This window comes from Coenobita brevimanus, chromosome 57 (genome assembly GCF_032717465.1).
Source record: "Coenobita brevimanus isolate Jiangsu-jjx chromosome 57, ASM3271746v2, whole genome shotgun sequence".
NCBI lineage: Eukaryota > Metazoa > Arthropoda > Malacostraca > Decapoda > Coenobitidae > Coenobita > Coenobita brevimanus.
In genome coordinates, this window is record NC_137010.1 from 1880561 (window position 1) to 1903914 (window position 23354).

At 43.8% G+C, this 23354-nt stretch overlaps 1 protein-coding gene across 1 annotated transcript in view; it reads left to right on the plus strand.

Annotated features, from left to right (window-relative positions):
* The window catches only part of LOC145402180 (uncharacterized), a 145200-nt gene that overhangs the window by 90972 nt on the left and 30874 nt on the right, over positions 1 to 23354 (plus strand). The window contains exon 8 of the mRNA XM_080274296.1: positions 15515 to 15645. Within this exon, the coding sequence (XP_080130422.1) occupies positions 15515 to 15645 (131 nt within the window). The remainder of the gene's footprint in view (positions 1 to 15514; positions 15646 to 23354) is intronic.

Here is a 23354-nt window from a genome sequence, read left to right on the forward strand (position 1 = left end):
AACGCGGGGGGAGCTAGCGTGAGGGCGGCTGTGATTGGCTCCCCGCTCGCCCCGCCTCGCCCTGATTGGTCCCCGGGGCTGATGTAAACACCGCGTCCGATCGCCGCCGCCGCCGCCGCTCCGGAACATTGCTCTTTTACGCACTACCTCAATACGCTTTACCTTCGCTGATGGCCCGAAATGTACGCTTTTTTCTTCTTTTTTCGAATTTTTATGGACCCTAGAGACTAAATTAGGTGTGGCATGGGCTTCGTTCAAAAAAAAAAAAAAAGAAAGAAAAAGAAAAGGAAAGGAAAAACGAAACAGAATATCACTTTTTTTTCTTTTCGTTTTTTTTTTTTTTTTTTCAGTTGCGTGTCTACTACTGTTACATTGTACTGTACGTTTGACCCTTTGTACAGATGCTGGCCTCTACATCCACTTCTATTTAAAACTGTTAGGCTGCGAGAATTAACACACTTGTCCAATTGCGCGTGAACATTCACAAATAATACCACGTGGAATTACTGCACATTATACCAACTGGAATTACACCAGTTTATAATAACGGAAAGCAACTGGAATTACAGCATATTAAACCTGCTGGAATTACACCATACACCAACGGAAACCAACTGACATCATACCATTTTATACCAACGGAAACTAGCTGGAATTATACCACTATACCAACGGAAATCAGCTGGAATTATACCCCTTTATACCAACGAAAACCCACTGGAATTACACCATACTGTACCAAAGGAAACTAAGTGGAATTACACCCTATTACACCAACAGAAACTAACTGGAATTACACCAAATTATACCAAAGGAAACCAACTAGAATTACACCATTCTACACCAACGGAAATCAACCGGAATTATACCAACGAAACCAACTGGAATTACACCATATTATACCAACAAAAACCACCTGGAATAACACCACACCATACCACCATAAACCAAGTCAAATCTGGCAACAAGGGAAGCAAATTTGAGGACTGAGTTAGTAAAAGAATTAATTGCTTTGGTTTTTGTCTCATAATTTTAAATGAATCTTTCCACTTCTCTCAAAATGGCAAGATTGATAATACCTCAATTTTAAGAAGATAAAAATGGAATTACATATATACGAATTATACAGAGGATTTCCCAATATTTTAGTTACTGAAAAATACAGACAGAGATAGATATTGATAGAAAAAGATATGTGACTTCGATAGGGAGAGAAACAGGTTAGTGGGTAGGTAGGTATGTAGGCAGGTAGGCAGGTAGGTAGGCAGGTAGATAAGACTGATAGGCTGATAAACAGATAGACAAATATGTAGATAGATAAGTTCAGATGGGTAAATATAAGGAGAGAGAGAGAGAGAGAGAGAGAGAGAGAGTTTTAAGGGCCTCCAGAATAGCTTATTTTCGTACAATTTTCCTCAGCTTAAGTGTTTTGAATTTTCTTTTTTTTCTTTTTTTGGCAATTTAATATTACGGTTTATATATAGTTTTTTTGTGATCCCAATTTTCTTTTATTATTATTATTATTATTATTATTACTACTACTACTACTACTTTCATTATTACAACTGATATTACCAGCATTACTATTATTATTATTATTATTATTATTATTATACCACGCTTCAGATTATACAACTGTCAGTACGTAAATAAACAGATAATTATCCCATACATATTTTCTCCCTCCAAGCTCAATCACCACACAGGATTAGCACAGTGTATCGCTACTTTCCAGCCTTCATACGCTTAGCTCCTGAACGCACAAAGCAGCTTAGTTCCCGATACGCAACGCTGACTTCCGTTTCACTGAGCATTGTTCAGCTCAAGCAACTTTTACTACTACACACCAATCCAACACTTATTTACCGCACTTACATCTCTATCTACTAATTTACCACACTTTTTATCTACTTATTTATCTATTTATTTATTTATTTATTTATTTGTGGTGAGCTTTCTTAAATCAGTTTTTCTTTTTATCATTTTCCTTTCTCGATTTCTTTAATTATCAGGCATTGTTTCCTCTCTCTCTCTCTCTCTCTCTCACTTTTATCCCCATTTTCTTTCTAATTTACTCATCACAAAATTCCCCCCCCCCCCGGTCTCTCTCTCCATTTTCTTACTAATTTCGTTACTCATCACAAAATTCTTCCCCCCCGTCTCTCTCTCTCTCTCTCTCTCTCTCTCTCTCTCATTATCCCCATTTTCTTTCCAGTTTCTTTAATCACAAAATTCTTCTCCCCCCCTCTCTTTTTCACTTTTTATCCCCATTTTCTTTCCAATTCCTTATCACAGAATTCCCTCTCTCTCTCTCTCTCTCTCTCTCTCTCTCTCTCTCTCTCTCTCTCCACGACGCCCTCTTATATATTTTATGGAGTGCCCTGGTTGTCATGGTAACCCCCCATATAAATTTAACTGCATATAAACGCGTGGATTTAGATAGCCCGTGAAAACCGCTTTATTGCATATCAAGAGCATTGGAACCTCTCCCCATGGATTTGTTTATATATTATTTTTTTATTTTCATTTTCATTTTTTGAGATGGTCTGGCATGGGTATTTTCTCTTTTATTTTTCTTGTCCCTGTTAAGTAAGGATCGCGACTCATTTTTCCGTCCCTCGATTTTGATGGTATTTCTATCTATTTCGTATTTTCTGCCTGTCTATCTACCGACCGATTTCCGTCTGTCAGTCTATCAATCAAGGTATATCTATCAGTGCACCTACCTATATCTATCTATCCATCAATATCTACCTATAGCATGTTCATTTATCTATCTCTACCTATACATCTATATCTTATGCAGTATATCCACCCACCCATCCATGTCTCTAACTATATATCCACAGGTACATATATATATACACGCAAATTCACCCTGCACATGGATTTATATACTTAGGCAGTTTTATTTTCTTCCTATATAAATTTCTCAGTAATCTCTCTCTCTCTCTCTCTCTCTCTCTCTCTCTCTCTCTCTCAACTTCCTTTTTAAATCCAGTTTGTTTTCCCGGGACCAAAGTGGCTTTAGCATTCATTCCCATTAAAAAGTTTGATGAATTTTATATTAAACGCCCCCGCTGTGATGATGATGATGATGATGATGATGATGATGATGAGGAGGAGGAGGAGGGGGGAGGAGGAGGAGGAGGAGGAGGAGGAGGAGGAGGAGGGTACATACTACTAGAGATGATGATGATGATGATGATGATGATAATAATAATAATATTAATGTGAAGCAGGTGGAAAAGTATATGAAACGAGGAGGAGGAGGAGGAGGAGGATGGCGTGTGGTGGTGAAGGTTTCGTTACTGAGTAGGAATATAAAATGCCTGAGCCACCTCTCACAGGATGCGGCGTCATGCAACAGAAATAATAATAATAATAATAATAATAATACAAGAATCTATGGCTTCGCTCTGTATATCGACTCTGGGAACTCTCTCTCTCTCTCTCTCTCTCTCTCTCTCTATTTAACACACCTAAACTTTCGCGAACCCCAATATTACGACTGACAATTTCGCGCAGCCGCCAATTTCAAGGCCATGAAATTTCGCGGGCTCTATTTCGCGGGCACCGATATTCCCACATTCATTTCGCGACCAGGTATTTCGCGAACTGTGATTCTGCCGCCTCCAACTTGCGACCAGTAAATCTGCGAACTAAGAATGACTTCCATCCTCTTCATTTGCGAACTCGAATTTTAACGTCAATAATGCAATCCCCGATGTTGCAGGGGCTAATTTTGCAACTCAATTACACTTATGACCTCAAATTCTGCGAACTCCAATACTGCGAACTCTACAAACTTGCAATCATCAACTTTTCAATTGCATGATCATTTTGCAAACCTCCAATTCTGTGAACTTCTGTAACAGGTTAATAGTCTGCTGACCCCTGACTCAGATTTTTCCTATTCCAAATTTGCGAACCCTCCAAAAAGTGCGAAGTATCCAATTTTGTTTGGGATAAGATTTGGGAGTGGGTTAGTGCCTGACGGTGGCGCAGAGTTATTTAAGGAGTGAGCAGGGTGTGCGCTAAGGCCCCAATAGTCTACACACCGCGCCTACCAACATTCCTACCAACATCGCTACCAACATCCCTACCAATATTCCTACCAACATCGCTACCAACATTCCTACCAACATCCCTACCAATATTCCTACCAACATCCCTACCAATATTTCTACCAACATCGCTACCAACATTCCTACCAACATCCCTACCAATATTCCTACCAACATCCCTACCAATATTCCTACCAACATCCCTACCAATATTCCTACCAACATCTCTGCCAACATTCCCAACCAATATTGTGCTCCTATTCCATCATTTATTTTACGATATTAATTCCACTATTTTATATACCATCCCTACCAACATTCCTACCAACATCTGCTACCAACATTCCTACCAACATTTGCTACCAACACTGAGCTTCGATTCCACCACTATATTTTCTTTCATGCCAATTCTACTAATATTTTCCACACCACACCTACCAACATTCCTACCAACATTTGCTACTAACATTCCTACCAACATTTGCTACTAACATTCTAACCAACATTTGCTACTAACATTCTAACCAACATCTGCTACTAACATTCCAACCAACATTTGCTACCAACATTCCTACCATCACTACCAACATTCCTACCAACACTGCGCTTATATTCCGCCATTCTATATTTTTTACCATACCAGCTCTACCAACATTTTACACACCGTGCCTACCAACATTGCTACCAACATTACTACCACTATTGCTTCCATATCCCACCATTTTCTCCCCATGTATTCAACCAATAACCTACCAATATTCTCCACAACATGCGCCCTACCAACACTCCTACCACCATCGCTACCAGTATTGCCACCACTAACCACTATTTACTGGTTCTTTCTCTATGGCTTTCTACCAATATTCCTACCACCATTCCAACCACCCATGCTCTCACCTACCACATCGCTACCACAATCATTACCACCATTCCTACCAACATCGCTACCACTATCTTTACCACCATTCCTACCAACATCCCTACCAACATTCCTACCAACATTCCTACCATCACTACCACCATTCCAACCACCATCGCTACTATAATGTCACTTTTTACAACTACCTCGTTTTATATATTTACAGCACTTCCAATACTCCTACCAAAATCGATACCACAATTGCTCTCTCACCTACCACCATCGCCACCACAATTTCCTACCAATTTTAGATATACCGTAGTGACTTTTACTGTGGTGTGATTGTGGTATTTCTATCGCTATTCCTACCAACATTGCTACCACTATCGCAGCTACACCTACCACCATTCCTACCACAACTCACCCCACCCACCACCATTACTACCACAATCGCCTTCACCTACCACAATCACTTATTCCATTTATCTTTTTTATATCTTGTCCTACCAAAATCGCTACCACAATTACTACCACCCGCCTCTCTCCACTACAGCAATTCCTACCACCATTGCTACAACAATTCATCTCACCTACCACTATCACCACCCTCCTCACCTACCACTATCGCTACCACCGTCCTCCTCACCTACCACTATCGCTACAACCATCCTCCTCACCTACCACTATCGCTACAACCATCCTCCTCACCTACCACTATCGCTACAACCATCCTCCTCACCTACCACTATCGCTCCCACCATCCTCCTCACCTACCACAATCGCTACCACCATTCCTACCAGTCAACACCACAATCGCCATTCATGTACCACAACTAACTCCACTACCACCAACCCAACTACCACCATCGCTACCAGCACCACCAACCAACCACCACCACAACTACCACCACCACACACCAACCTCCCTACCACAACTACCACCACCACAAACCACCTCCCTACCACAACTACCACCACCACAAACCACCTCCCATCCTCCCTACCACAACTACCACCACCACAAACCACCTCCCATCCTCCCTACCACAACTACCACCACCACAAACCACCTCCCATCCTCCCTACCACAACTACCACCACCACAAACCACCTCCCATCCTCCCTACCACAACTACCACCATCGCTACCAACATTCGGGCTGGTTGGTTTCGGATGAGTCGATTATAGCGCGTTGGAGAGAGAGAGAGAGAATATTACATACCCTTTCACTGTATATAAAAACAGCTACCACAACTACCACCATCCCCACCACAACTACCACCATTCCTACCACAACTACCACCATCCCTACCACAACTACCACCATCCCTACCACAACTACCACCATCCCCACCACAACTACCACCATCCCCACCACAACTACCACCATCCCCACCACAACTACCACCATCCAGGTAATATAATAAAGGTCATTAAATACGGGTCAAAAATCAGGGCATAGGTAAGCAATTCTTTCTCTCTCTCTCTCTCTCTCTCTCTCTCTCTCTCTCTCTCTCTCACATTTTTAGTCCTCTCTCACTTTCTCATTCTGTACTCACTTTTTTCTCACATGTCTCATTTTTCTCGATTTTTCTCACTTCCTTGTCTCAGCTCTCAAATTCTCTCTCTCTCTCTCTCTCTCTCTCTCCTTCCTTTCTTTAACTAACACTATCATAATCATTTTCATTTTCTTCTTCCTTCCTTCCTTCCCTCCTCCTCCTTCCTTCCTCCCCCTCCTTTTATCTTCACCCTACTTTCTCCCTCCCTCCTTCCCTTCCTCTTTCTTTCTCTGCTTTCTCCCTCCCTCCTTCCCTTCCTATTTCATTTTCTACGTTCTCTCTCCCTTCTGCCTTCCTCTTTCCTTCTCTCCTCCCTCCTTCTTCCCTTTCCTTCTCCCCTCTCTCCATTTTTCCTCCTTCCTCTTTCCTCCTCCCCTCTCTCCATTTTTCCTCTTTCCTTCTCCACTTTTTCCTCTTTCCTCCTCCCCTCTCTCCTCTCCATTTTAGCTCTCTTTTCCTCCTCTACTTCCTCCTTCCCTCCGTCACACGCACCCACCTAAACTTAACCATAACGCAACCCGTAATTATTGAGGGCAGGAAAAATGCTCTCCGTCCCACACGAAGCCTCACTAAAACCGGGTTGGGTTGTGGTGAGCCCGCCTATCTATCGATCTAGGTCTATCTGGTGAGGTCGATGTGGCTGTCTATCGATCACACTATCTATCTATATCTGTATCTATCTAGCGACATGAATATCTATCCGTATTTCTGGCTAGTATGTATGTATTAATCAGCGAGTGTGTGTGTGTGTGTGTGTGTGTGTGTGTGTGTGTGTGTGTGTGTGTGTGTGTGTGTGTGTGTGTGTGTGTGATTCAAAATCCTTAGTCACCAATATACCAATCTATCTATCTATCTATCACTAACCCTATGACCCCGTGTATATCTATCAACTATCTAGCAATGTATCTATTTCCATCACTTTATCTATCAATGTCTATTTATCTATCTATACAAAATATCTACTTGTTAATCAATGCACCTGTCCATTCACCATTACCTGATTATCTGTTTACCTGTACATACCTAACTACCTAATCACCTACCTACCTACCTGTCTACCAATCAATCTACCTACCTGTTTACCTAATCGCCTACCTACCTACCTACCTAATCACCTACCTGTCTACCTATCAATCCACCTGCCTACCTACCTACCTATCCACCTATCTACCTGCCTGCCTACCTATCCACCTACCAGTCTACCTAATCACCTATCTACCTACCTAATCACCTACCTACCTACCTAACCACCTACCTACCTACCTTCCTAATCACCTACCTACCTACCTTCCTAATCACCTACCTACCTACCTGTCAATATCTTTACATAACAAGATACTAACTAAATATAGCCCATCCTGAATTCCCTTTTTATATATAACACAAAAAACTTATATAGATTTGTCTATATATAAATTAAGATAAGAGATGGATTTGTATTTATAATTTTCTATGTATTTTCTTGTTTCTTTGATGCGTATTTGAGGTGGGGTGTGTGTGTGTGAAATTCTCTCTCTCTCTCTCTCTCTCTCTCTCTCTCTCTTTACTTGTCTTTTTTATTTTTCTTTACTTTTTATCTCTATTTTGTCTTTTCTTTCTTACTCTCTACTCTCCTTCCTTCTCCTCCTCTCTCTCTCTCTACCTTCCTTTCGTTTCCCCTCCACCTTGTAATTCTAATCATATTCTTTTCCTTTCCCTCTCCTCTTTGCCTCCCTCCCTCCTTCCTTGCCTCCTCCTCTCCCTCCCTCCATCCTTCCCTCCTCCTTCTCTCCCTCCCTCCTTCCTTGCCTCCTCCTCTCCCTCCCTCCTTCCTTGCCTCCTCCTCTCCCTCCCTCCATTCTTCCCTCCTCCTCCTCTCCCTCTCCCCCTCCTTCCTTGCCTCCTCCTCTCCCTCCCTCTCTCTCTCCTTCCCTCTTTCCAGTTATAATCATTTTCCCTATAAATACTCCACCCTCCTCTCTCTCTCTCTCTCTCTCTCTCTATCCGCCGATCAATCTCCCTTATCCTCATGTCTATCTATTTGTCCATCTATCTATGTCGATTCTCTCTCTCTCTCTCTCTCTCTCTCTCTCTCTCGCTTTAATTACAAATCTTCTCTCCCTGCTACATTCTCATTCTCCCTTCCTTCCTCCTTCCTTCTCTCTTCCTCCCTACCCTCGTAACTTCTTCATTTTTCCTCTCCTTCCCTCCCTCTTATTTCTCTCTCTGATTTCCTCCTTCCTTCCTTCGTTTATCTACTAATTCTCTTTCTCCTGTTTATTGTCCTTCCTTCCTTCCGTCCTACCTTCCTTTTTACCTTACTGTTTCTTTTCCTTCTTTCCTTCCTTCATTCCTCTATTCATTCCTTCACTCGTATCTTCCCTTTTCCCTCCCTTCCTTCACTCTCATTCTTTCTTCATTTTCTTTCCTTCTCTCCTACTTCTTCTCCTTCCTTCCTTCACTTTGTCTTTCTTCCTTTTTCTTTCCTTCCCTCCTTTTCATTTCCTCCACTCTTCCTTCTTTCCTTCCTTCTCTACTTTTCTTTGCATTCCTTCCTTCCCTCTTTCATTTCCTCCTTCCCTCCCTCCCTCCTTCCTTCCTTCATTCCCACCCTCCCTAGCTCCTTCATTCACTCATTCCCTCCCTCCCCCCCTCGCTCCTTCACTCACTCCTTCCCTCCCTCCATCCTTCACTTATTTCCTCCCTCCCTCTTTCCTTCCTTAATTCACTCATTCCCTCCTTCCTTCCATTGCTCTCTCCGTCCCTCCTTCCTTCCTTCGCTCCTTCCCTCCTCCTCACCTTAAGCCAGAGGAAAGAAATTTAGTCAGGTCTCCCTTTGGCCGAGAGAGAGAGAGAGAGAGAGAGAGAATCTGCGCACACCTTCATACATACATTCAAGTATACATACATACGTACATACACAGCCTGTATGTATGAAGGGACAGATATAGTCTCTCTCTCTCTCTCTCTCTCTCTCTCTCTCTCCAATGCTTTGTTATTGAAAACGGGGTAACAGCAGAATATGATGCTAGTCACGAAGAAGTGCCGTGAAAAACAGCTCGCCACTGTTTATTCCTCTCACACCAAAATAATACCAGGACAATACCAGAATAACACCAGGACAATACCAGAATAACACCAGGACAATACCAGAATAACACCAGGACAATACCAGAATAACACCAGGACAATACCAGAATAACACCAGGACAATACCAGAATACGAAGCTTTTTTTATGCAAGGGAGAAGGAACCAAAGGCCAGGCGTGTCCTCCAAGAAAAAACAAAAACAAAAATAAGAGCCAAATTCAAGATCCATTCAAGACAGGAGGAAATACAGAGGGAGACAGTTCCAGAGTTGACCTGCTGCTAGTCACGAAGAAGTGCTGGCGGAATGAGGCGTGACAATTTCCAGACAGTTCCAGAGTTGATCCGTCGCAAGTCACGAAGAAGTGCGGGGGGAAGGAGGCGTGGCAATTTCCAGACAGTTCCAGAGCTGACCTGTTGCTAGTCACGATGAAGTGCTGGGGAAAGGAGGTGTGAAAATTCCAGACAGTTCCAGAGCTGACCTGTTGCTAGTCACGAAGAAGTGCTGGCGGAAGGAGGCGTGGTCACTCCCAATATAGAGATACGAGAAATATCAAAAGGAAAATATGGGCCAAGTTAAGGTGAAAGGAGTATAGGAAATTCATTCTTTTAATTTCACTCTCACTCATGTTAGCGTGTCCTTAGAGCGAGACAGACGGCCCGGAATCTCCCCAACACCTTTTCCTGAGCGACTTATTTTGATTATTACACCCTCTCCTGCGTTATCATTCTACTATCACTATCCTCTGCATAAATAACGTATAAAACGATATCAGCCATATCTAAAAATAAATCGGTAGGGAAGATGTGTTAGGGAGCTTCCTTTATCTCATGTTCGGGGTAACTCTTGTGTTTTAATTCATGTATATTTTTACTTCCCACTTCCTTCAACTTCTTTCCTCCCTACTCTCCTATCTTGAAAGTTTCTCCCTCCCTCCTTCTCTCCCTCCTCCCTTCTTCCCTCCCTACCTCCTCCTCTCCCTTATTCCTTACCTCCCTCTCCCTTCTCTCACAGCCTCCTGCCTTCTCTCTCTTCTCCTCCCTTCCTCCTTCCCTCTCTCCCTTCTTTCATCTCTCTTTCCCTCCCTCCAGACAGCCTCCCTTTCCCTCCCCGTCCCTTCATCTCCTCCCTCTAACGTTCCCTCCCTCCTTCACCTCCCACGCTCCCTCCGTATCTTCCTCCTTCCCTCCTACCTCCTTTGCACGTTCTCCCCTTCCCTCCCTCCCTTCTTCCTTCCTGCCTACCTACCTACCTCCCTCCCTCCCTCCCTCCCAGAAGTGAGTGAAATAAAAGAGAGGTTTCGGTGGTGGAGCCGGGTCGCCTCCCCTGCCTCCTAATTAGAGAGAGAGAGAGAGAGAGAGAGAGAGAGAGAGAGAGAGCATGAAAGCAGAACACGCGAAGATTTATATATATTCAATCATAAATGTGCATCAATACGTTTTTTAAATCTAAACTGCAGCCATGAACAAAAATTTCTCTGTAATCCGCAAAAAATTCCCCGAAAATCCAAAAAACTCACCAAAAATCCGCAAAAAATCCCAGTTGAGCCACAGAACTCCCCGATAATCCGCAAAAATTCCCGGCTAATCCGTAAAATTCCCATAATCCGCAACAAATTACCCGATAATCCGCAAAAAAATCCTCGATAATCCGTAAAATTCCGATAGTCCGAAAAAACTGCCCAATAATCCACCGAAAATCCCCGATACTCCACAAAGAATCCCCGATAATTCGCAAAAAATCCACGATAATCCGCAAAATCTCCCGATAATCGCAAAAAATCCACGATAATCCGCAGAAATTCCCCGATAATCCGCAAAAAATCTCGAACAATCCGCAAAACATCCACGATAATCCGCAAAAAATAGCCGAAAATCCCCTGCTAGGACTCAATTCCCTCTTTCACATTTCTCAATGCTACCCACACGACACAGCATTCTTCCTTCCTTCTTTCTCTCTCTCTCTCTCTCTCTTTTACTTCTTCCTTTTCACACACACACACACACACACACACACACGCACACACACACACACACACGCTAATTAAGGAGTTGTTAGCTACCTGTGCTGGGGGTAACAGGTGTGGTGCTGGGGGGTAACAGGTGTACACTCAGTTATCACCTGAGGAACACCTAGTACACCTGTCTGACTTAATACCACCTGACACCAATTAATACCACCTGACACCAATTAATACCACCTGACACTAACACTACCTGACACCAATTAATACCACCTGACACCATTTAACACCACCTGACACCATTTAATACCACCTGACACCACTTAACAGCACCTGACACCACTTAATACCACCTGACACCACTTAACACCACCTGACACCACTTAACACCACCTGACACCACTTAACACCACCTGACACCACTTAATACCACCTGACACCAATTAATACCACCTGACACCACTTAACACCACCTGACACCACTTAATACCACCTGACACCACTTAACACCACTTAATACCACCTGACACCAATTCCACCAGACACCCCCTGACACCAGCTCCCCCACCACGCCCCTCCTCCCCAGGGAACGCCGCCCCCTCACCTCTGACCGGGGGGGGGGAGACCAATCAAATCCCCCTTCAAAGGATGACAAAGGGGAGAGGGGGCTACACCCAGGCACGGACTGGGGAAGGGGGAGGAAGGGGGAGGGGGGAGGAAGGGGGAGGGGGAGGGGGAGATGTAGGTACGCTCCCCTCCCCCTTTCTCCCCCACACCACCCCCCACCCACACCCATCCCTCCACATCAATTTGCTATAAGGATGGGAAGACAATTTTTAGGCCTAGTATAACAGGCAAACTCTCTCTCTCTCTCTCTCTCTCTCTCTCTCTCTCTCTGGCAATTTACAGTATGGTTCAAAAGTTGTCTCAAATGTAAACAAGACGGGGAGGGGATGTGCAAAAAGTTAATCACAGGAGACAATGGATTTAGAAGAGGTATATAATTATGTAACTTGCACCACACCTTCTGACCCACCCTGTACCCCCCCCATCACATCCTTTTGACCCTTACTGTAGTGACGTAGTCCATAGATGTATGATTGGATAGAGGAAGGTATATAGGGATAGGTGGTGTGTGTGTGTGTGTGTGTGTGTGTGTGTGTGTGTGTGTGTGTGTGTGTGTGTGAATGGGAGGAAATAAAAGGAACAAGGGAGAAAAAACGAGGAACAAGGAGAGAGAGAGAGGGAGCCAGGCAGTAAAAGGCAGGAAGAGAGACAGGGTGAGTCAGAAAGGCAGCCAGGGAGGTAGGCAATGTGACAGGCAGACAGGGAGAGGCGGGGAAGTAGGCAGACAGGTAGACAGGCTGGCTGGTGGGCAGAGACAGAGAGGAAGGACAGACAGGTAGAGAGAGAAATAGACAGGCAGAGAGAGAGAGAGAGAGAAACAAGCAGGTAGGCAGACAGGTAGAGAGAGAAACATGCAGGTAGGCAGACAGGCAGAGAGAGAAACAGACATGCAAGCAGAAAGCGACAAAGGGAGCTAGGCAGTCAAAAAGAGAGGCAGGCAGAGGGGGAGGTAGGCAGAGGGAGAGGCAGGGAGAGGCAGGGAGAGGCACTGTGGTAAGATATTTTAACAGTCACCTTTTTCCAGAATATAAATCTTTTTGTTGTTGTTTTTTTTCATCTAAACAATACATGACGCTGGTTGCATCTTAACGTGGGTGAGAGAGAGAGAGAGAGAGAGAGAGAGAGAGAGAGAGAGAGAGAGAGAGAGAGGAAAAGATGAAAGGGAGAAGGGAAACAGAAAGCAATGGAGAGAGAGAGAGAGAGAGAGAGAGAGAGAGGAAAAGATGAAAGGGAGAAGGGAAACAGAAAGCAATGGAGAGAGAGAGAGAGAGAGAGAGAGAGAGAGAGAGAGAGAGAGAGAGAGAGAGAGAGGAGGGAAGGGGAGGAAATGAGGGAGAAAGAAGATGTGAAGTGTTTAAGGTAGGTAGGTGGGAGGGAGGGAGGAAGGGAGAGAAGGGGAGGGAGGGAGAGAAGGGAGGTAGAAACGGAACACAGGAATGTAATTAAGACTTCGAGGGAGAGAAGGGAGGGAGGGAGGGAGGGGAGAGAGGGAGGAAAGGGAGAGAGAAAGCTATTGTTTACTTTGACTTTTTTCCTTTAACTGTCTTTGCTCTCTCTCTCTCTCTCTCCTTCTATCCATTTACCTGTCTATACGTCAATCTATCTATCTACCGTCTCTCTCTCTCTCTCTCTCTCTCTCACACACACACACACACACACACACACACACACACACACACACACAGCAACAATATCATTAATTTCAGTACGGCGATAATAATATAATAATAATAATAATAATAAAGTAATAATAATAATAAAATAATAATAACAAGTAGTAGAAGTAGCAGTAGTAACCGTTGTAGTAGTAACAGCAGTAGCAGAATAAAAATAATAATAATAATAATAATAATAATAATAATGACCTAAAATTTACTCATAAAGCACTTTTACTAAGCTTATAAAATTATTTCATTATTTCCTAACTTTTAAAGACACTACCTCCATTAACCTGAGAGAGAGAGAGAGAGAGAGAGAGAGAGAGAGAGAGAGAGAGAGAGACTGGAGCCAGTGTTAATTATTCCATTTTAGTTCCGTTTATTTACATATTTCCCTCCCACCATCCACTCACTCGATGTAGCGCAGCTTCCAGGAAAACTCAACTGACAAAACAAATAATTTTCCTGTTACCTAAGACCATTCCCTACGCTGGGTGGTAATCATATCACCGACTGACGCCTGGTGGTCAAGTGGGCTAACATCTAACTTCCTAGTATTTCTCTAACTTCTAACCTACACTTCTAACTTCAAATCTTTCAATATTTTCTCTAACCTATATTTCTTCATGTACTATTTCTCTAACTTCTCTATTTCTAACTTCTAAGCAAATGTCTAACCTATCCTATTTATCTATCTTCTAACTTTATATCTATCTCATTCTCCTATATACACCTCTAACAGCACAGGTCTTCTAATCTTCTAATATCTGTCTAACTTTTCTAACAATCTAACTCCTAACATTTTCTAACCACTTCTACCTACCAAGATAACATCTCTACCTTCTAACCTTCTAACAAATCTAACTCCTAACATTTTCTAACTTCTTCCACCTACCAAGGTAACATCTCTACCTTCTAACCTCCTAACAAATCTAACTCCTAACAATTCTTAACTTCCAACTTTCTAACTTAGCTAACATCGCTAACTCCTACCATCCTTACAATACTAACTCCTGACACTTTCTAACTTAAACATTCTAACAGCGACTAACGTTTCCTTAACTTCTAACCTTCTAACAATTATGACATCTAACTTTCTCCTAACAATTTCTAACTTCTAACCTTCTACCCACTAGCGTAATATTTCTAACCTAATTCTGTCAACCTTCTATCTTCGAGTCTAACTTTTCTAACTTCCTAATTCTCTAACAACTTCTCTAACTTCTAACCTACCAATTTCTAAATCTAACCCCTAACAATTTCTAACTAACCTAACACTTTCTAACCCCCCTAACACTTCCTAACATCCTAACAATTTGTAACAAACCACCTAACAATTTCTAACCTCCTAACATTGTCTAAATAACCTCTTAATTTCTTACTATCCTCCTAACAATTTCTAACCTCCTAACAATTTCTAACAGACCTCTCAACAATTTCTAACCCCAACAATTTCTAACCTCCTAACAATTACTAACATAATCTCTAAGTCTAATTCATAATTTCCAGCCTCCTAACAATTTCTAACTAATCTTCTAACAATTTCTAACTAACCTAAGTTACTAACCTAACACTTTCTAACATCCTAACAATTTCTAACCTAACAATTTCTAAATCTTACTCCTAACAATTTCTAACTAACCTCCTAACTATTTCTAACAAACCTAACAATTTCTAACTAACCTCCTAACAATTTCTAACCTCTACCCGCCAGACCCCCCCGAGGTGGAGCTACGGATGGGCGCCCCTCTAGAAGGCACGGTGGTGAGAGAGAATACGAACCTCTATCTCACCTGTCACGTCGATTCCAATCCCCCTCCACACACACTCATCTTCATGCACCAGGTGAGTGGGATTAAGGAGGATTGAGGGGGATTAGAAGGGGATTGAGTAGGATTAGAAAGGAGTTATAGGCGACTGAGTGGGATTAAGGAGGATTGAGGGGGATTAGAAGAGGACTGAGTGGGATTAAGGAGGATTGAGGGGGATTAGAAGAGGATTAAGTAGGATTTGAAAGGAGTTATAGGCGACTGAGTGGGATTAGAAAGGAATTATAGGCGACTGAGTGGGATTAAGGAGGACTCAATGGTATCAGAAGAGGATTAAGTGGGATTAGAAAGGAATTATTGACAACTGAGTAGGATTATCGGGGACTGAGTGGGATTTATATGACTGAGGGGGGACTGTGTGGGATTATAAGGAACTGAGTGGGATTATAAGGGACTGAGCGGAATTACAGGGGATTGAGTGGGATTACAGAGGAGTGGCATTATAGGGGATTGAGTGGGATTACAGAGGATTGAGTAGGATTGAGTGGGATCTCGAGTCTCTACCTTATCTGTCTCGTCGATTCCAATCCCCTTCCACACACACCAGGTGAGCGGAAGTGGGATTAAGGTGTTTTGAGAAGGATTAAAGATGATATAAACGAGAGAGAGAGAGAGAGAGAGAGAGAGAGAGAGAGAGAGAGAGAGAGAGAGAGAGAGAGCATTACGCAAAATTATAGCCGACATCAATAAGGCTTAAGCTTGGTCTATCAATGTATCTATCGGTATATCTATCTGGCTATATACCCTACTGTTACCTAGCAATCTATCTATTTGCTTGAGTAAATATGTATCTATCTTTATCTATCAATATAAAAATGAATCCACCCATATCTATCTACTAATCTATTTATACATCTATCCAGGCTATCTATCTATCCACCTATCTATCTATTTATCTATCTATCTGTCCACCTGGAAATAAATTACTCCTTATCAATCTATTCCAGTCCATCAATTATTTTTATCTATCTAATTTTTATCTATTTCATTCTATCTTTTCCTATCTATCTATCTAAAAATACCTATCCATCCTGTTTATCTATCTATATCTATCCATCTTTATCTATACGTATCTATCTTTCTACCTACCTATCTATCTATCTATCCATCCAGGGCAAGCTTCCTCTCTCTCTCTCACCAGCCTCTCTCACTTTCACTCACTCACTCCCCCTCCCTACCTCTTCACTCCTGGCTTACTTTTTCTCACTCTCTCACTTCCACGCCATTTGCTCTATCACTCACTCTTTTTTTTTCTTTCTTACTCTCTCTCTTCTTCACTCTCCCTCTCTCTTACGTAACCCATTTATCTACCTACGGTACCTACCTACCTACCTACTTACCTCTCTACCAACCTGCCTACCTACCTTCCGAGCTACCTACCTACTTACCTACCAGCCTACATGCATACCGACCTACTTGCCTACCTACCTTCATACCTACCTACTTACCTACCAACCTACTTGCCTACCTACCTTCATACCTACCGACCTACTTACCAACCTACATGCATACCGACCTACATGCCTACTTACCTAAATACCTACCGACCGACCTGCCTATTTACCTACCTACCTACCTACCTACTTACTTCATTTAACATTTCGCCTCAAGTATTCTGCATCTCTCTCTCTCTCTCTCTCTCTCTCTCCACCAACGAGATTGCAAAGACCTCCTAAGGGAAAATTCTCTCTCTCTCTCTCTCTCTCTCTCCATCTTGCTTCCTTAAATTGTCTCCCTTGGGTGGAGGAAGATTACTCTCTCTTTCCTCTCTCCTCCTTCCTCTTCTTTCTCTCCTCCTCCTCATTCTGCCTTTTCCTCTTTTCATCCCTCCTGCTCCTCTCCTTTCACTCTCTCTCTCTTTATTCCCTTAAATCACCTTCGCTTCTCTCTCTCTCATTTGCTCTTTCGAAGCTCTCCCACTCTCCTCAGTCTTTCCTCCTCTTTCTCCCTCCTTCTCTCATTCTTCTCTATCTCACTTTTTCCCATTCTCTTTAATTTTTTCTCCTCCTCCCTCTTTGTTTAGTCTTTCTTTTTATCGCAGGTCCCCCTCTTATCCATTTTCTTATTATGATTCTTTTTCCCGTTTTCTTTCTTCACACTTGGCTCTGTTGTGTTATGCAATTCGTAAAACAATGTCGAGTATTGCATTTTTACCGAGAACTTTCTTTGTAATTACTAATAATAATAATAATAATAATAATAATAATAATACCACCACCACCACTACTGCTACTACTACTACTACTAGCATCACCATTATTATTATTATTATTATTATTATTATTATTATTATTACTGTTATTTCCGATTCACTAAATGCATGATTTCTATTTATTTTAAAGCAGGAATTATGGCTAGATAAGCTATGATCATTATTACAATTATCTTTGTGATTTTCTGTAGTAGTAGTAGTAGTAGTAGTAGTAGTAGTAGTAGTAGTAATAATAATAATAATAATAATAATAATAATAATAATAATAATGAAAGAGAAACAGTACTACTAAATGGACGTCCACAAGTGCCCTCGAACATATGTTGGCAACACAGCTGGCAACATGTGTGGGTACATGTATGCAGCAGTATTTGGACAGGTGTATGCAAACATGCTTCAGTGCAGCTTCGAACACTGGCAGCAGAGGCGATAGAATAAGTGTGTCCATACCAGGCAGCTGAGACTTCATCATGATGTTGCCAACATGATCTGGACGCTGCTGTTCCCAGCATGTTTGCAGCGTGTTCGTTACTGTGCTGCATAGCTACACGTTGCCAACGCTTGTTCCAGCACACGTGTGGACGTGCTCTAACAAGAACTAGAAAGCACTACGACAGCGCACACCTCCCCCAATGCCATTGCAGGATCCGAATCCGCCCTAAAATTTAATCATTTCTTTCTTGGCCAATGGCCCACCCTTCCACAAAATTTTATTGAAGTTCATTAAGAACATCTGGAGATATCGTGTGGACAAACGAACAAACACACAAACAAGGGTGCATACATAACCTCCTCCAACTTCGTTGGCGGAGGTAATAGTAATAAAGCACTAACCCCAAGGTAACAACTTCCAATTTGTTTAAGCAATGGGATACTTTTAAAACCACCGCCATCACCATCAGCGGCAACATTGACATCATTATAATCGATGTGTTAAAGATGCACTGTGAGAGAGAGAGAGAGAGAGAGAGAGAGAGAGAGAGAGAGAGAGAGAGAGAGCCAGTGGTGTCTGTGTGAAATAAAGATGCAAGAATATGAGGTCAGGAGTGAAGATGAGGAGGAGGAGGGGGAGACGGTGGAGGGGAAGACGGAGGAGGAGGAGGAGTGAAGAAGATACAGTACCTACCAAGACACACTCCAAAATCCGGGTCTAAAATCGCCCTTACGCTGCCAGTGCATAAGGTTTGTTTTCCCCCCGGGGCGACCACGTGTTTGATGCGCCCTGAGACCACGTGGTTGGGGGATCAGCTGACGCGACATAAACAGTGATCAGCTGATATGAAGTCGCGGGGTATTTGCGTGTGTGGGTGATGAAGGAGGGAGGGAGAGGGAGAATGATGGAGGAGGGATAGAAGAAGGATGGAGGGATGGAGAGGGAGAATGATGGAGGGCTGGAGGGAGAAAGATGGAGACATGGAGAGGGTAAAAGATGGAGAAGGGATGGAGGAAGATGGAGGGAGGAAGATGGATGGAGGAGGGATAGAGGATGAAGGATGGAGGGCTGGAGAGAGAGAGAGATGGAGGAGAAGGGATGGAGGAATGGGAGGCATGGATAGGGATAGAGCTGTGATTTTCAAAGCATGGGTCGCAGGGGCATGGAGAAGAACTAATGGTGTCAGTGTATATATATATTTTTTTTTAAAGTAATTAAAATCGTAATCATCCTTATTACATGATTAGCATATTCTTAATAACTACAATAAACTATACACTGGATACTCTCTCTCTCTCCCTCTCCTCTCTCTCTCTTTTATCTTTTTTATCCCTGTGGGTCACGAAGTCTTGAAATATTCCAAACAGGATCACACACTAAACAGTTTGAGAACCGCTGGGACAGAGAGAGAGAGACGTGGGTGATGGAGAGGGAAAACGATGGAGGGATGGAGGAAGAAGGATGGGGGGCTGCAGAGGGAGAACGATGGACTAGATGGGATGGAGAGAGACGGAGGAGAAAGGATGGAGGGAGAAGAGAAAGATATGGAGAGGAAGAGGTGGAGAAGGGATGGAGAGCGAGATAAAAGAGAAGGGATGGAGAGGGAAAGGACTGAAAGGGATGGAGGGATAGAGATAAGGAGAGGGAGAGGGGTGGGGAAGGAATGAAGGATTGGAGGAGAAATGGTGAATGATGGAAATGGTATGGAATAAAGAGGGAGAAAGTTGGAGAAGGGATCGAGGGATAGGAGGAGACATGGAGAAGGTTGGGGGGATAGAAGGAGGAGGCATGAAGAGGGAGGAAGATGAAGAATGGATGGAGGGATCGAAAGAGGTGACACAGGGAGGGATGGAGGAGATGGCTGTAGATACGAATAATGGAATAAAGAGATGGAGAAGAAAGATGGAGATAAGGAGAGGAGACAGATGTAGGAAGGAGCGATGGAGTTTGTGATGGAGAAGAGAGATGTAGGAAGGAAAGATGGAGATATGGAAAGGGGAGAGAAGTAGGGAAGAGGGATAGAGAGAGAGAGAGAGAGAGAGAGAGAGAGAATTTGCTTTAACCATTACTCAGGTGTATATTTCCTATCAATCACTATCAGTCACCTGGATAAGAGATAAGGTGAGTGAGCGAAGGAAGGAAGGAAAGGAGAGAAGGAAGGAAGAAAAAGATATACATGAAGGAGGTACGAGTATATGGAAGGATCAATGTTGGAACAGCGAGAAAAAGGAAGGAAGGAAGGGAGGGAAGGAAGGAAATGCTACACGAAGGAGTTATAACTGGAAGAATCAATGTTGAAAGAAGTGAGAAGGAGGCAGGAAGGAAGGAAGAAGGTGGGAAGAAGAGGATGGCGAGGTACTATGAAGAAAACTGAAGGAAGTGAAGGAAGAGGACGAAATCGTTCACCTTGCATACTTCCTTCATCATCACCATTCATCTTTTCTCCATTCCTCCCTCCCTCCTTCCTTCCTTCCTTACATTATTCTCCTTCAGATTCAATCGTCTCTTTCCCCTTTTTCCTTTACTTTCCTTCCTTCTTCCTTCCACCATTCTTTGTCTTTCCTTCCTTCCATCATTCTCCTTCAACTTCAATCGTCTCTTCCTTCACTTTCCTTCCTTCTTCCTTCCATCACACTAGTCCTTCCTTCCTTCTTTTCACCCTTTCTTCATCTATTTATTTTCTTTCTTATTTCCTTCCTACTTTACTTTCTCTCTCTCTCTCTGTCTCTCAAAAGTTACGATATTCTTCCCCAAACCCCCTCTGTCGATCTGTACCTGTTTATCTATCTATATACCAATCTACCTATCTATCAGTCTCAATCTATCCATCTTTATCTATCTATGCATCAATCTATCCCCTCTATTTGTCAGTCTAAATATCTATCTTTCGAGCTGTCTATCTATCTAGTTACCTTTTATCTATCTACCTGTCAATTATCTATCTAAGGAGCTGTTTCCATCTACCCACCTACCTACCTATTTATCTATCTGTCTATCTATCTATTCCCCAGTCTCTTATCAATTCTTCTCTCTCTCTCTCTCTCAGTCTTTCTCACTTTCCTCTCAACATACTTTTACTCAAAACTTTTCCTACTTCTCTCCCTCCCTTTCCTTCCTTCCTCCCTCCCTCTCCATCCCTCCTCCCTCCCTTTCCTTCCCTCGCTCCCTCTCTCCTACCATCTCACTTTTCCTCCTACCTACCTCTCCTTCCTTCTCTATTTTCATTCCTCTCAAAGCAATTCCTCTCTCTCTCTCTCTCTCTCTCTCACACACACACACACACCACATTCTTCCCTTCGTCACTCCCTCCCCTCTCCTTCCACACCCCTCTCCCTCCCCCTCCCCTCCCCTCCCTCCTTAAATATTTCAGTAGTGTTTGCTTCAGTAAGAAAGTTGGCACCACGGCCTGACCTTGCAATATTAAGTAAGTTGGGAGGGGAGGGGAGGGGAGGGGAGGGGAGGGAGGGGAGGGGAGGGGAGGGAAGAGACACACACAGACACACAGACAAACAGGAAGGGGAGGGAAAGGGGAGGGGAAGGAAAGGGAGGGGAGGAGAGGAGAGGGGAGGGGAGGGGAGGGGAGGGAAGAGACACACATATAGACACACAGACAGACAGGGAGGGGAGGGAAAGGGGAGGGGAGGAGAGGGGAGGGGAGGGGAGAGACAGACACATAGACATACAGACAGACAGGGAGGGGAGGGAAAGGGGAGGGGAGGGAAAGGGGAGGGGAGGGGAGGGGAGGGAAGAGACAGACACATATAGACACACAGACAGGCAGGAAGGGGAGGGAAAGGGGGAGGGGAGGAGAGGGGAGGGAAAGAGAGTGGAGGGGAGGGGAGGGGAGGGAAGACAGACACATAGACACACAGGAAGGGGAGGGAAAGGGGAGGGGAGGGAAGAGAGAGACACACACATACACACAGACAGACAGGGAGGGGAGGGAAAGAGGAAGGGAGGGGAGGGGAGGGAAGACAGACATACAGACACACACAGACAGACAGGAAGGGGAGGGAAAGGGGGAGGGGAGAAGGGGAGGGAAGGAAGGAGTTGGATTTAAAGCGAGAGAGAGAGAGAGAGAGAGAGGGGGGGGGAGGGAAATGAAAAAGACAGGAGGGGAAAAATAGGGAGATAAAGATATAAACAAATAGAGAGAGAAGAGAGAGAGAGAGAGAGAGAGAGAGAGAGAGAGAGAGAGAGGCAGTATAATGGAAGGACATAAAAGGGAGAGTAGAGAGGATAAAAGAGAGCATTTGGGGACAGAGAGAGAGAGAGAGAGAGAGAAACTGAGTGAAAAAAGTGGGAGGTGGAGGGAAAAAGAGGAATGGAGAGAAAGTGGAGGAATGGAGGGAAAAAAGTGGAGGGGTGGAGAGATAAAGTGGAGGGGTGGAGAGAAAGTGGAGAGGTGGAGAGAAAGTGGAGGGGTGGAGGGAAAAAGTGGAGGGGTGGAGGGAAAAAGTGGAGAGGTGGAGAGAAAAAGTGGAGGGGTGGAGAGAAAGTGGAGGGATGGAAAGTGGAGGGGTGGAGAGAAAGTGGAGGGGTGGAGAAAAGAAGTGGAGGGGTGGAGAGATGAAGTGGAGGGGTGGAGAGATAAAGTGGAGGGGTGGAGATATAAAGTGGAGGGGTGGAGAGGAAAAGTGGAGGAGTGGAGAGAAAAAGTGGAGGGGTGGAGAGAAAAAGTGGAGGGGTGGAGAGAAAAAGTGGAGGGGTGGAGAAAAAGTGGATTGCGTACCTCCGAGCAAATTGTGTTTCCTGGGAGAGTAATTGAGTGAGAGAAGGGAGGGAGGGAGGGAGGAAGGGAGAGGGGAGGAAGGGAAGTGAGGCGGCGAAGGGAGGATTGAGATGGAAGGAGGGTTGAAGGGAGGGATGTAGGTGAGACACACACACACACACATAGAGTGAGAGAGAGAGAGAGAGAGAGGGGGAAGGAGAGATGGTAGGAGCGAAGGACAAACAGGAAGGAGGGAGGGAGGGAGGGAGAGAAGAACGGTGAAACAGAATTGCGTTAGAGTAGGTGTCAGTGAGAGAGAGAGAGAGAGAGAGAGAGAGAGAGTACACCGATTTTACGGCTCTTCCTTGG